Raw genomic sequence first — 14835 nt, 5'->3', positions numbered from 1 at the left:
CCCTTTGTCAGAGTATTGGCTTCTAGCACATTGAAGAGTGAGACCACACTCTGAGAACCACCTCTCATGGAACCATATCCATTTGTGGCCATCCCAGAGCAGCCCCTACAACATGGACCTATGCTTACAACTCCTGCCCAGCTATTCAGGAAGAGGCTGGGGGCCTTCCTTTTCCACATATGCTCTGTTCTTCGGATCATATAATTTTACTTTCTTTCTTCATAGGTGTGCCAAAATAAAAAATAACACTCTCAAACTCTTTCACTTAAATAGGAAGACATCTATTCCTTTCTTATTAATGTTATAACATTAAATGTCATATATACCTACAAAGATAAGTTTTTGTTGGCCGTGGCAGATGTTGTCAAGATCTCAACAATATTTCTTTGTTCTTGTCATAGCAGCAGAGTCATTGAGAGTTTTGCACCCGGCCTTGAAGAATGGTGTTTTGGAGGTTAGGGGTGACTCATATTACAAGTTTCTGATCTGATGATTCCAACCAGCAGCTTGCTTTGACAACTGTTTGAGTTCCACCAAGAGGTAACTTTACTGTGCCTTGTTACCGATAGATAACTGGAAGATGTCAGGTCACGTGCCTGTCTCTGCCCTTCAAAGTGGCTCTGTTATTTTCTCGTTGGTCAACACCAGTGTGGTGATCCAATATCTTCCAGGTAGTTAGCAAGAAGGGATGGTGAAGGTAGCTATTTTCTGCACTTTAGGAAACAGGTTATAGATTAGCTGGGATTGTTGGTTACCACCATTACATAAACGAAGTCACAAATGTGCACAGCATGTGGGGAGTTAAAGGTAAAATATCACACAAAGAATAGAAAGATCTTATGTAGCAATAAATCTCCCTTCTTGATCTTGCCAGGATGTCTTCCCAATTTGAAATGAGATCTTGGTATGTTTCCCCTGTAACAAAGGCCACCTTGTACTGGGGCAAATGAAAAGCTGGATATGTCATTCCAGGAGTTCATAAATGCAGAAACCTAGTCTCTCTCTCTCTCTCTCTCTCTCTCTCTGTGTGTGTGTGTGTGTGTGTGTGTGTGCATATGTGTGCTTTTCCATATACTGAGCATTTGAAGCAAACACAAAGGATTCACTACTATGAACACTGTTATTTACAGTTCTTAGGTGCCACCAAAAGAGCCCTCTCTACCCTCATATATTACTGGCAGGAATGGGGATGTAAAATGGTGCTGCCACATTAGAAAGCAGTTTTGTAGTCCTTCAAAAAGTTAAAGACTTATCACATGACCTGTGATTCCACTCCTGGGTATATACCAAGCAGAATTTTAAAAAAAACCATGCCGGCTCATAGCACCATTGTTCATAACAGGCAGAAAGTATCAACAACCTAGATGTATATCAGCTGATAGATGGATAAACCAAATGTGGTCTATCCATGCAGGGGATACTATCCAGACATGGAAAGGAACAAACACTGATACCTGAAATGGCATTGATGAACTTGGAAAATATTATGCCAAGTAAAAGAAGCCAGACACAGATGGCCACATATTGTATGACTGCATTTATATGAAATGTTCAAAATAGGCAAATCCATAAGGACAGAAAGTAGGTTAGTGGCTGCAGAAATGGGGGGAGATGGGGATGGAGAGTGACCACTAATTGTTTTTTGGGGGTGTGACAAAAATATTCTGCAATTAGATAGTGGTGACTGTTTCAGAATTTTGTAATTTTTTTTTTTTTTTTAAACACTGAATTGTGTACTTTAAAAGAGTGAATCTTATGGCTTGGAAATTATATGTCAATTAAAAAATCCACTTTAGCTAGCTTAAGAAAACTTTAAAAAAGATATTGGTGACTCATTGAAACTCCAGTAGGACTAGAGAGTCAGGTTTGTAGGCCATGTGGCTAGGGACAAGCCCCAGGTTACCCTGTAGGGGTTTCTACTGCCACTGCCCTGAGCACATATCTGGCAGCTTGCAACCTCAAATACTGAGCATAGGATGCCCCTAGGTCTCTTGTCCCTGCTGCCTCTGAAACGAGCTATCTTTCCAACATCCTGGGTTTTACATGGTACCTCCTTATCTACACCTTCTTCTGGATGTAAGTCACTCAAGGGAATATCTCATTCACAAAGCTCCAGTCACTTGCCTCTACCATGGGTGAAAGAGAGGCTGCAAAAGAGAATTTCCAGCTGTTTCTTTGGGGAGGCAGGATTTGGAGAAAAATTCCTTAAGTTGATTTAAGTAAGAGGTATTTTTTTTTTCTTTTTCTTTTTAAGGATCCTTTGTTTATAATTTTTCTTTCAACTTTTATTTTAGATTCAGGGTCTATGATTCAGGGTGCATATACAGGTTTGTTTCAAGGGTATATTGTGTGATGCTGAGGTTTGGGGTTTGATTGAACCTGTCACCTAGGTAGTGAGTAGATAGTGTTTCAACCCTTGTCTCCCTCTCCACCTCCCCCATCTTATCAAGAAGTTTTGAAAGATGCTGAGCCATCAAAGAACATGACAAATATCCACTAGAGGCATCTTCCCACTTTAGGTGTGTATACTTTCTTTCTTTTTTCTTTTTATTTTTTGAAATGGAGTTTTGCTCTCGTTGCCCAGGCTGGAGTGCAATGGGGCAATCTCAGCTCACTGCAACCTCCGCCTCCCGAGTTCAAGCGATTCTCCTGCCTCAGCCTCTTGGGTAGCTGGGATTACAGCCGCCTGCCATCACACCTAGCTGTAGAGACAGGGTTTCACCACATTGGCCAGGCTGGTCTCGAACTCCTGACCTCAGGTGATCTACCTGCCTTGGCCTCCCAAAGTGCTGGGATTACAGGTGTGAGCCACTGCGCCCAGACAGATTTGCATAATTTCTACCTTAATGGTACTTCACTATTTAGAATAATTGGTGGAAAGGATCATTTGAATTAATGAAAAGCTGAGTTATACCAAGAGAACTCTGGAGGATGAAAATGGAGAAAAGAACAAAGTGATGAACTGAGAGCTAATCCATCTTTCACTTACTTATTAAATAAATAGCTATATCTTTAAAAATAACTATGGAGATTGGGCAGAGTGCTAAGCACAGGAGATACAACAGTGAAGAAGATAGACAAGACCCTAGCTCTTGAGCCCTTTAGGCTACATGTACAGATGAGGAAGCATAACTTGATAATCAAAGTAATCAGATATGAACAGGGATACAGAGGAGGGACAATGATTAGAAAAAACACCACCTTCCCCTTTTATTAACAAAAGGAGCTTTCATTCTATGTCACATGGAGAGCAAGGGTTCTTTTATGGTCTATTGGAATATGCACTCCCCTCCTCCAGTTACTGTCAACTTTATAGGGCAATAAATTAATCGTGGCAGAAGCTGGCTACCTCGGCCGATTTACCTTTGCTCAGTGCTTCCTATGAATTGCTGAGGGAGAGACACAGCACAGAAAAAAGGTGATGCGGTGAGTACGCTTCTGCATGCAAGCAGTGCTTTGAACAAGGCCGGGGGGGGGTCCCTTTCTCTTTGTGTGATTTTCTGTCTGCTGCTCTGTTAAGTGATCTGGATGCCCATGTTTTTCTCCTGGACTTAATATTTTCTTCCTTTTCCAAAAAAGATGAGGAGTGAGGATGAGACAGTTGATGGAGAGGAGAGACGTGTGTGTGTGTGTGTGTGTGCGTGCGCGCGCGCGTGTGTGTGTGTGTGTGTGTGCGCGCGCGCGTGTGTGTGTTGTCTGTGTTTGGAGGACAAGTTCGGGGAAGTCTGGTGTGAGATCCTCCTCTCTCACTGGGAGAAATTAAGGACAGAGGAAACAGATGGGATCCTTCTGGAAACTGTCTGAAGATGGCATGGATTTGGAGGAAGGTGAATTCCTCCCAGCTTTGGGGCAGGAAGGGTTTCTAAGGAGGGAAGAATTTCTACCTTTGGGAACCCCCGTCCTGTCCTCTGTCTGAATGGCAATAGCTCCTAAGGCAGGAAAATACCTAGGGTTATTCCCGGCGTTCCTCAACTTCCTGAGCTAAGGTGCTGGACCTGTTCCCTCAGGAGGATTGAGGAGCTGTGGAGTGGGTCCCTGCTGCTGATTTTTACAGGCTAGAAAGAAAAAGTCTCCCTGTGGAGAGAAATAATACTTGGAGAAAGAGACCAATTGATGAAGAATGCGTTTGCTGTGGTACTGAGTTGTGGGCTGTATGTGTAAGAAATGAAGTTTGATACCATAGCTCTCTTAGGGTAGGTTCTTCATTCTTTCACTACCTGAAATTCCACCATTGGAGACTGATCCTCTAAGTCTTTAAGCTCTGGAGCCTAGGACACATTGTGGAGAGAGTATTCAAGTACTATTTTAAAAAGTAGCGGCTCTTAGTGTTTGTCTCAGTTTCACCACTAACCGTGACTAGACAAAATTCCTTAATATTCATCTGTAAAATGGAAATCATGATATCTGTCTGATCAGCTTCAATGCAGGGACTTTATGAGAATACAGCAATACAATATGTATTTTATGGGGATTAGAGTATGTCTTTTAAATAATTTAGACTAAAAGAGAGACAACTGATTCATTTAGGTAAATAGTAAAGAATAGTTAATAAACCCCAATTCTAATCCCAAACCTCAAGTCTCCAAGGGCTAAGGGTTCTTCCTAAAGGCCTGTTGTCAAATTACCTGTAGATCCTAGTTCCTTACCTCTATTTCAATATTAAACTGCTTCCTTTATGGAATTATTACACATTAACCTAAAGGTTACTGTAATTAAAAATTGAAGCTATATACCTATATAAAATATTTGTAGAAATGGTCATGGCATTGGGGAGGAGTTGAGAAGAGCAGGGATACAGGGAAATGTAAAGTAAGAGGAGATGCAAAATAAACATAAAAACGAGAGAGAACATTCTTTGTCCCTGTTGACTTATATTTAATAGCTTGTTGCTGCATAAGTGCTGGTTTAGTATGGTGGGAATATGGGGAGAGGAGACCTGAGCAGCTGGGTTTAGGAGGTGCCATGAAGACCTTTGATCACAAAGCTAAAGGGTTTTTGGTTTATTCAGAGATCCACTAAAAGCTTGAACATAGGAGATCCAAATGACCCTGTTTGTGCTGGTCACTTGTGTAATGACGCAAAGATACCGGGAAAGTAGTCTGACTGAACTGGTAAATGGCTATGAGAACTAACAGAATGAGAGGAATTAAAAAAGATTCCTAGGTTGCTTTTTTTAAAATGTGATTCTATTCCTCAAGTTATTAATTATTTGAGGAACAAATAATTTGGCCAAATTGGTAGGAACTGGGACTGAAGTGTGGGGAGAGATGATTTCAGGTTTAAACATGTTAAATTTGGTTGAATCTATGGGACATCCAACAGGCAGTTTAATATATGAATCTAAATCCCTGGGCTAGAAATACAGATTGGATTGCCATCACATGTCACATAAAGTCACATGAGAGGTGGAGATTATTCAAGGAGTGTGCATAGTTTAAAAAAGAAACCTATATCAGAATTTGGGGGACATCAACATTTAATGAAATAGGGCCGAGGGTGGTGGCTCATGCCTGTAATCCCAGTACTTTGGGAGGCCGAGGCAGGCAGATCACCTGAGGTTAGGAGTTCAAGACCATCCTGGCCAACATGATGAAACCCCGTCTCTACAAAAATAGAAAAATCAGCAGGGCATGATGGCAGGTCCCAGCTACTTGGGGGCCTGAGGCCGGAAAATCACTTGAACCTGGGAGACAGAGGTTGTAGTGAGCCGAGATCGTGCCATCAAGCGAGATCAGGCCGAGATCCAGCCTGGGCAACAGAGCGAGACTATGCCTCAAAAAAAAAAGAAGAAGAAAAGGAATAGGAGACTACAAAGAATACTGAAGATAAGCCAGAAATATAGGTGGAAAGCCAAGATTCTTATCAAGGAATCCATAGGTGGAAAGCTTCATGGAGGAGGAAGTGGTTAAGTGGTCAAGACAGTGTTCATTGTATTCAGCTACTATATCACTGGTAACCTCGGTGGGAGCATTTCCAGTGGAATGCAGAAAACACAGCCAAGCCAATATGAGGAAGGGAATATAGAAAGTGTGGAATTATCGTTCTGGAGGATTAGCTATGAAAGGAAAAAGAAAGTTATTATGTTACCTGGAGAAGCACACAGAGTCATTAACAGAGTTTGAGGTGATTTGGGGTATATTTATGAAGAAAAAATACTCAGAGAGTGAAATTGATTCTGCAAGAAAAGAAGAGATAATTGGCGGAATGAGATTTTTGAGAAATTCAACAGCTTTGAGATCTAGATAATAGATGCAAGGATTATACTTACACAAGAGGAAAAACTGTTTCCCTGAGAATAGAGGGGGAAAAGTAAGAATTTACTTAGATGTGAATAACCTTTTGTGGAAAAGCTTGGGTTGAGAAGCAGAGAGATGGAGTAGTTTCTGAAAAATAGTTACTTTCTATTTTATATCATCGATGATATTGTATGAGAATAAGAGTGTAGGTAACAGGTCAGTCCTGAAAAGAAGGATAGAAGGATCAATTTTTTTTTTTTTTTTTTTTTTTTTGAGACGGAGTCTCGCTCTGCCACCCAGGCTGGAGTGCGGTGGCCGGATCTCAGCTCACTGCAAGCTCCGCCTCCCGGGTTCACGCCATTCTCCTGCCTCAGCCTCCCGAGTAGCTGGGACTACAGGCGCCGCCACCTCGCCCGGCTAGTTTTTTGTAGTTTTTAGTAGAGACGGGGTTTCACCGTGTTAGTCAGGATGGTCTCGATCTCCTGACCTTGTGAAGAAGGATCAATTTTTTAAATTACTGCTATGAGGCCAGGCACAGTGGCTCACCCCTGTAATCCCAGCACTTTGGGAGGCCGAGGTGGGTGGATCATTTGAGGTCAGGAATTTGAGACCAGCCTCGCTAACATGGTGAAACCGGATCTCTACTAAAAATACAAAAAATTAGCCAGACGTAGTGGCACGCACCTGTAGTCTCAGCTACTCAGGAAGCTGAGGCAGGAGAATCCCTTGAACCTGGGAGGTGGAGGTCACAGCAAGTTGAAATCATGCCCCTGCACTCCAGGGTGAGACTCCATCTCCAAAACAATAAAATAAAATAAAATAAAAATTACTGCTGTGAAAAGTGAGAGGCACTGTCAAGACCATCAGTTGGCTTGCAGGCCCAGTTTATTTAGAAGATTATGAGCCTCAGTGGCATCTCCCTTGAGCTAGGTGTGTCAGCACAGAGGCAGATGTTTGGATGGATAGTTTCATCCTGCAGATTCTGTTAGCAGATAGAGAACAAGGAAGATGAGAGCAATGGCAAGTGAAATAATCAACACTGAGGCCTAGGTCTTTTCAGGTTAACAGCTAGGAAGGGCTAGGAGATTAAAAGGAAATGGAAAGATAACAGTAGCCTTGATGTGATAAAATACTTTTTAAAAATAAAGTAAGGCAGGCTGGGTGTGGTGGGTCACGTCTGTAATCCCAGCACTTTGGGAGGCAGAGGTGGGCAGATCACCTGAGATTACAGGACACATACCTGTAATCCCAGCTACTTGGGAGGCTGAGGCAGGAGAATCGCTTGAACCCAGGAGGCAGAGGTTGCGGTGAGTTGAGATCGTGCCATTGCACTCCAGCCTGGGCAACAAGAGCAAAACTCTGTCTCAAAATAAATAAATAAATAAATAAATAAAATACAGTAAGACAATGAGATAGTAAAAGGACATTGCTCATTTACATATGGATTTACAATTTCAAAAGTGGAACAGTTCTGAGGATGATAAATTCCAGGGGCTAGCTAACGTTTGGGGATGGTGGAGATGGAATGGCAATGAAGGCCTGGCAGCTGAGGCTGTCATGGATCTGCGAGACATGTAATAATGTTAGATTTACTGTAATCAGAGCAGAAAAATGAGAACACATCCAGTGTCTGATCTCATTTTTGTGGATGAAGAAATACAGGTCCAAATAGGTAAATAGCCCATCTGTTAGTAAGAAAATCAGGACAAGAATTCAAGCCCTTTGATTCCCAGTTCAGTACATCCTCCAATATAGAAAATATTTTAAATTTTGGGTCAATAAATGATCTTCAGGGTTACTGGGATCCACCAAATTTATGTGAGTTGTGTGGTGTGAACATACCAGCAAGCCTTATCGTGGGCATCGGGATGTTTTTGTTACCAGATCCTTAAGCATGTCAGTGATGTTTAAACAGCCTAAACAGTGACTTCAGCATCATCCCCAGGGCAGTTGAAAGAGGAAGACTTAGATTCAAGTTTTGCTATTTTCTCTCTCCCTGAGCATACCTTCCTGTCTACTACATTAGGTAGATGTGAAGATCAAAGTGACATCTAAAGGATTTTGTGAGCTACCTCAGCCCCTCATCTATCTTCTGTGTGTTATTCCACAACAATTTCCCTTCAGTTCTTCATGCCTGATATACTTTTCCTTGGACAATCCTCAATTCCACTGCATGCAAAAAAGTCAAGGGCTCTACAGGTGTTGTATGTAAAGCTAGAGTTAGTTAGGGACACTGGTAAATGGAAACAAATATTCTTTAGATTATGTAAAGAGAATGCTGATAATCAAGGTCATCTTGCAAACAATTTCACATCTTGCAAACAATTTCACAATCACAATGATTATGTATCCTCTTAGATTGGTGGGGCTTTGTGATTTGTTTTAACCCAATTATCTGTGTCTATCTAGATGGCAAGGAAGCTCAGTGTATTGGAAGTCCTTCTGATCATCTTCTGCCTAACTGTGGTGGTCATAGATGTCCTCTTGCTGCTTCTTGTGTTGGAGGAACCTTCAGGTAAATGAGATGCTTGTGGGTTGGAAGGCTGGGTAAAGGAAGTCCCCTCTAAATGCCAAAGAGATTATTTTATTCTTTTACTTTTCAATATGCCACTACATTGCGGTATTCAAAATTCACATCCCCAATTATTTTAAGTTAAACTCCAAAAGATAAGTGTTCTTTTTCTGCACTGAAACCCTGAATGGTAGTGATATTTAGGGTCTCCCAAGCCCCATTTGGTGCAATTTTAACAAGATGCAAAATTAGGCTCACCAGATGCCTGCCCTTCAACCCAGAGTCGTGAAGTCATACTGCCTTCAATGAGAAAGGACTGTTAAGGTAACAGTGCTTCCAGTCCCATTATACTATGGAAAAGGAAACTAAGGTTACAGGGAGGTTACATTAAGTTGGCTTGGTTATACCAATATACATAGCTATAGTTTCTTCACAGGTGCCTTTGAAACTGTTCTATCTGTCTGTCTGTCTCTCTCGCTCTCTCTCTCAGACACCCGGAAGCATCAAACAGAATGCCTTCTCTTTCATGCACATATTGTACTCTAAATAATAAAATGTATATAATTCAAAAATGTATTTTCAGTTAAAGCTGAATTTGGGCTTTGTTCTGCTTGACAAACTCACTTTACAGATGTGAATTGAGCCTACAGTGAAAAGAAGCTGTCCTGATAGTAGAACCCTACCTGCTCCATCTCTTTTCATCTCTCTCCACAGTAAACATTAAGACACTTTCTAGGGACTATTTATATCTTTGAAAGATGATTTGAAAACCATTGATATAAGCCATTTTGAGCTTATTCCTACTTCTCCCCTCTAAAACATTTTTTAGATTACAAGTTTCATAAGATTGCTATCCAGTGTATATGAATAATTGGTTTCTTTTATTTGATATAAAACTAGATCTTCACACTTGCATTCACCCTAAACCACATTCTGATTTATGCAGAGTAGTTATGCTTTTAACTGTCTTTCATACTGAACTTTTCTCTGGGTTCTTTTTTCTTTTTTGAAGATATATTTCCATGGGTTGAAAGGGGGGCTTTAAAATCAATTTGTTTTTATTGTGGTAAGAACAGTTAACATAACATCTACCCTCTTACTGGATTTTTAAGTGTATAAGACAGTATTGTTATCTATTGAAATGATGTTGTGCATCAGATTTCTGGAACTTATTCATCTTGCATAACTGAAATGTTATACATGGGGATTAGCAACTCTGCAATCCCTGTTTCTCCTAACTCCTGACAACCACCATTCTCTTCTTTGCCTCTATGAGTTTGACTATTTTAGATAATTTATTTAAGTGGAATCCCAGAGTATTTGTCCTTTTGTGACTGGCTTAATTCACTTTGCATAATGTCCTCAAGGTTAATCCATGTTGTTGCATATTGCAGGAATCCAGTTCTAAGACAAATTTTTATTGAAATATATACATAAATACACAAACAAATGTAGAGCCATAAAGAGAGTGATAGTGACTATATTTGGGGGCTTTGTTTTGAATCAAAACAAAAGCATTAAAGGGCACCTGCTACTGCCCACGGTAACTGTTTCCTCCAAATTCTGATGAAATTATGGATTTCAGATGGTTCATGGAGTCCATGACCCAGTCCTACTTCTGCTGTTGTTATGGGGAGAAGATTCCACAAAGTTGATAAAGGCTAAAGTAAGAATAGCTAATGTTGAGTGAAGGTGTTTGTTTCCAATGAGGCCAATAATATCTTCCTGATATGTAGCCTGAGTCATCTGGTGTCTTTAAGCAGCTGTGCCTATATATAAGAGACTAAAGAAAAAACAGTAAATAAAAAAAGACTTTCCCAGCTATTTAATCAGGTCTTCCCTGGTAACAACAACAACAAAAAATAATGTTGGATCCCTACCTGACAGCATATATAAACATTAACTCAAAATTTATCAAAAACCTAAATATAAGAGCCAAAACTATAAAACTCGAAGAAAGCATAAATAAAAATGTCTGTGACCTTGGATTAGACAACAGCTTCTTAGATGATACCCAAAGCACAGCAACCAAAGAAAAAAATAGGCAAATTGGACTTCATCAAAATTGAAAAAAACTTCGTGCTTTGAAGCACACTTTGAAGAAAACTATCAAGAATGTGAACAACAATCCACAGATTCAGGGAACATATCTGCAGATGACATATCTGATGTTAGGCCGTTATCAGATATATCATTTGCAAATATATTTCTTTTTTATTGAGACGGAGTCTTGCTCTGTCGCCCAGGCTGGAGTGCAGTGGCCGGATCTCAGCTCACTACAAGCTCAGCCTCCCAGGTTCACGCCATTCTCCTGCCTCAGCCTCCGGAGTGGCTGGGACTACAGGCACCCGCCACCTCGCCCGGCTAGTTTTTTGTATTTTTTAGTAGAGACGGGGTTTCACCGTGTTAGCCAGGATGGTCTCGATCTCCTGACCTCGTGATCCGCCCGTCTCGGCCTCCCAAAGTGCTGGGATTACAGGCTTGAGCCACCGCGCCCGGCTGCAAATATATTTCTTTATACATTCTAACATAATACATTGGAATATAAGAGAATATATTCTCTTAGGATGTATAAAGAAATACTACAAATCCAAATTTTTTTTAAAAAGGTTTCTAAATGAGTAAAACATTTAAATAGACATTTATCCCAAGGAAATCTATAAATGGCCACTAAACCCATGGAAGTATATTCAACATCATTGGTTATTTGGGAAGCGCAAGTCAAAACAATAACATATCGCTTTCACACCCACTAGGATGACTATAATTAAAAACAGATAAAAACAAGTGTTGCTGAGGTTACAGAGAACCTGGAATTGTTCTACATGGCTAATGGGAATGCAAAATGGTGTGGTGACTTTGGAAAACTTTGTCAGTTCCTCGGAAAGCTAAAGATAGAGTTAACCACATGACCTAACAATTCCACTTCTAGATATATAACCAAGAGACCTGAAAACATAGTTCACAGAAAAACCTTTGAATGCTCATGGCAGAATTATGTATAATGCTCAAAAAATAGAAACAACTCAAATGTACATGAACCGATGGATAGATAAACAAAATGTGGTATATCCACGCACAAAAAATGTGATTCAGCCATTAAAAGCAATGAAGCACTGATACATACTACAACATGGATTAACCTGCAAAACCGTAGGCCAAGTGAAAGGAGCCAGGCACAAAAGGCCACAAAGTTTAGAATCTTTTTATAGGAAATGTTCAGAATAGGCAAATCCATAGTGATAGAAAATAGATGAGTGTTTACCAGGGACTGGGAGGAACTGGGAGAACACGGGAATAGAAAATAACTGCTAATGTGTATGCCATTTCTTTTTGGGGTGATGAAATTGTTCTGGAATTCGATAGCGGTCATAGGTTGTACAACTTCATAACTAAAAACCATTGACATATACTTTAAGAGGATGAATTTTATGGTATATAAATTGTATCCATATAAAAAGCAAACAAAGTAGAAATAAACGTGTTTAACCTTGGAGAAGTGTTAAACATCATATGCAAATATAGATACCAGCTTGGAGAAGTGTTAAACATTGTATGCAAATATAGATACCAGCTACTGGTGATCTGTTGTGTGGAGAATTGACTGAAAGTCTGTAACTTTGCTGGCTTCCTTCCTGGAGCTGTGATTACACTACACATTTTCAACTTTATCCTTTAATTCCTATGCAGATACTTCATTTACTCCAGAGTGCCCAGATATTCCCCACTCGGAAAGGATAAACTGCATACCTGACCAGGAGGTGGCCGAGGTCAGAGAAATAAGCTCCCTTTTGGTGGCCTACGGGATGTTATTGAAAAGAGATGAATATGCGAAGTGGGGAAAGGGTGGGGTGGCATGGCTTCTGGGCCTCTGATTTGTTTAGAGTTCTTTCTTTCTTACCTTATTAAAATAACAATATTAAGATCGTGAGGGAAGCAGGGTTGAGAAAAAGGAAGAGCAGGAAAAGCTAAAAAGAATGTTAACCTGTGGATTATAAAGTCTAAAGTGGAGGGCAATTACAGGTGCTACTAAAAGTACCTTAGGTGTGATTCCAAGGATTGTGGTAGAAAGGTTAAAAGTTTGTGGGCTAGACTATGTATTCTTTGAGAATAGAGGCCATTAAGCACATGCAAATAGAGAAATCCATAGTGATAGAAAATAGATTAGCATTTACCTGAGTCACTGGTTAAGTCACTTACAGAACTCAGGCCACTTGCTACAACAAGAGCCCTCTGGAATTATGTTGCTGGCAATAGAGGTCCCAGTGAATATGTACTAAAGAACACAGGTGTTCTCCCTGAGTAGCTTCCATAAAATATCAGCTACTTGAACGCTGATTAGTTGTGGCTTGGGACTTTTTTATAAAGGTTGTATGTATTTATATATTTAAATTGTATTTATTTGCCCCATATTCTAAATTAAATATCTTCTTGAGATATTAATTAGGACAGTATTGAATTTCAGTTAAATTTTAAACAATATTGACATTTTGATAGATTTGAATCTTCTTGTTATAAAAACTTAGAAAGTATCTCCATTTCAGTTCTTTTCATATATACATGTAATTCTTTCCTTTCTTTTTTTTGAGACAGAGTCTCACTTTGTCGCCAGGCTGGAGTGCAGTGGTGTGGATCTTGGCTCACTGCAACCTCTGCCTCCCAGGTTCAAGCAATTCTTGTGCCTCAGCCTCCTGAGTAGCTGGGATTACGGGTGCCTACCACCACACCCAGCTAATTTTTGTATTTTTAATAGAAACAGGATTTCACTGTTTTGGCCAGGCTGGCCTCGAACTCCTGACCACAGGCGATCCACCTGCCTTGGCCACCCAAAATGCTGGGCTTACAGGTGTGAGCCACCGTGCCCGGCCCATGTATATATATATTTCTTAACTGAGTTTTGTGTTTCTCTTATATGTTTTGTTGCATATGAATTATGATGTTTTCCCTAGGTATTTAACATCCTTGGTTTCTATTGTAAATATAATCCATTATATTTTGTAAGTTGTGCTTCTTTTATTGTAATGCTTCTTTTCTTGCTATTACTTTATATTTATTATTTTTACTTTATATTATGTTTATACAGTATATTTATTTCTATTTATTATATAATTGATCAAGTTAAATCTCCTATTGTTTATAAAAAATGTTTTTGTAGTCCCTTCTCTGGATATTAAGTATAGAATTACATTATAGGAAAATAAGGATAATTTTTCTTTGTATTAATATTATCCTATACATTCATATGTCTAATTGTATTATCTATTTCTTCCAGAATAATATAATTAAAGTGATGATGGTTGGCAACCCTTATTTTGTGCTTGACTTTAATGGAAATTCGTGGTCAAAGTATCAAGCACAAAGTTAGCTACTGGCTTAAGAGAATTATTTTATTGATATATATTAGCAACCACCTTTATATTCTTACTTTAATTTTTTTTTAAAAGAAATGGAAAATGGATTTTTTCCAGCAATTTTGTATTGAACTTTTCAAACATATGGAAAGACTGAAATAAGTTTACAATAATACCCATTACCTACCACTTACATTTCACCATTAGTATTTTACTTTGCTTTCTCATATTTATCACTTATCCCACACTTCATTCATCTGTTAAACTATCTGATTTCTATGCATTTGAAAGTAAGTTCTAGAAACCAGTTCACTTTTTCATAAATTTCTCACCATGTATATTATTAGCTACAGTCCAAAGTTTGATTATAGTTATTTATCTTCAGATATTACACTTATATACAACGCACATACAAAGAGTTTTTATTAATACATTTTGCACAATTCTTTGGTGCACATTTGTTGAATTATGGCAAACGACAATACATGTGTAAGCCAAACCATTCTATACCCAAAGATACAGAATGTTACCATCACTACAGAAAGTTATCTTATGACATTTCCCAATAGTTATTCCGACTTGTACCCCTTAACAGGTAATCACTGATGATTTATCTCCACCGTAGTTTAGTTTTGCTTGTTGCAGAACTTCATATGAATGGAATCATATAGTGTAGTGGAAAGCCTCTTTCATTCAGCACATTTTTGAGATTCATCTTTATTGTTGCAAATATTAG

At 39.3% G+C, this 14835-nt stretch overlaps 1 protein-coding gene across 1 annotated transcript in view; it reads left to right on the top strand.

The window, feature by feature from the left end:
- The first annotated feature begins 7628 nt into the window (after window positions 1-7628).
- MGAM2 (maltase-glucoamylase 2 (putative)) overlaps window positions 7629-14835 on the top strand; it is a 104877-nt gene continuing 97670 nt past the window's right edge. The window contains exons 1-2 of the mRNA XM_033193022.1: window positions 7629-8751; window positions 12439-12518. Coding sequence (XP_033048913.1) covers window positions 8646-8751; window positions 12439-12518 — 186 coding nt within the window. The 5' untranslated portion in view covers window positions 7629-8645. The remainder of the gene's footprint in view (window positions 8752-12438; window positions 12519-14835) is intronic.

Source organism: Trachypithecus francoisi, unplaced genomic scaffold (assembly GCF_009764315.1).
Source record: "Trachypithecus francoisi isolate TF-2019V2 unplaced genomic scaffold, Tfra_2.0 Lachesis_group4, whole genome shotgun sequence".
NCBI classification, from domain to species: Eukaryota; Metazoa; Chordata; class Mammalia; order Primates; family Cercopithecidae; genus Trachypithecus; species Trachypithecus francoisi.
The sequence above is the reverse complement of the archived record's forward strand: the minus strand, read 5'-3'. Positions and strand labels throughout refer to the sequence as shown.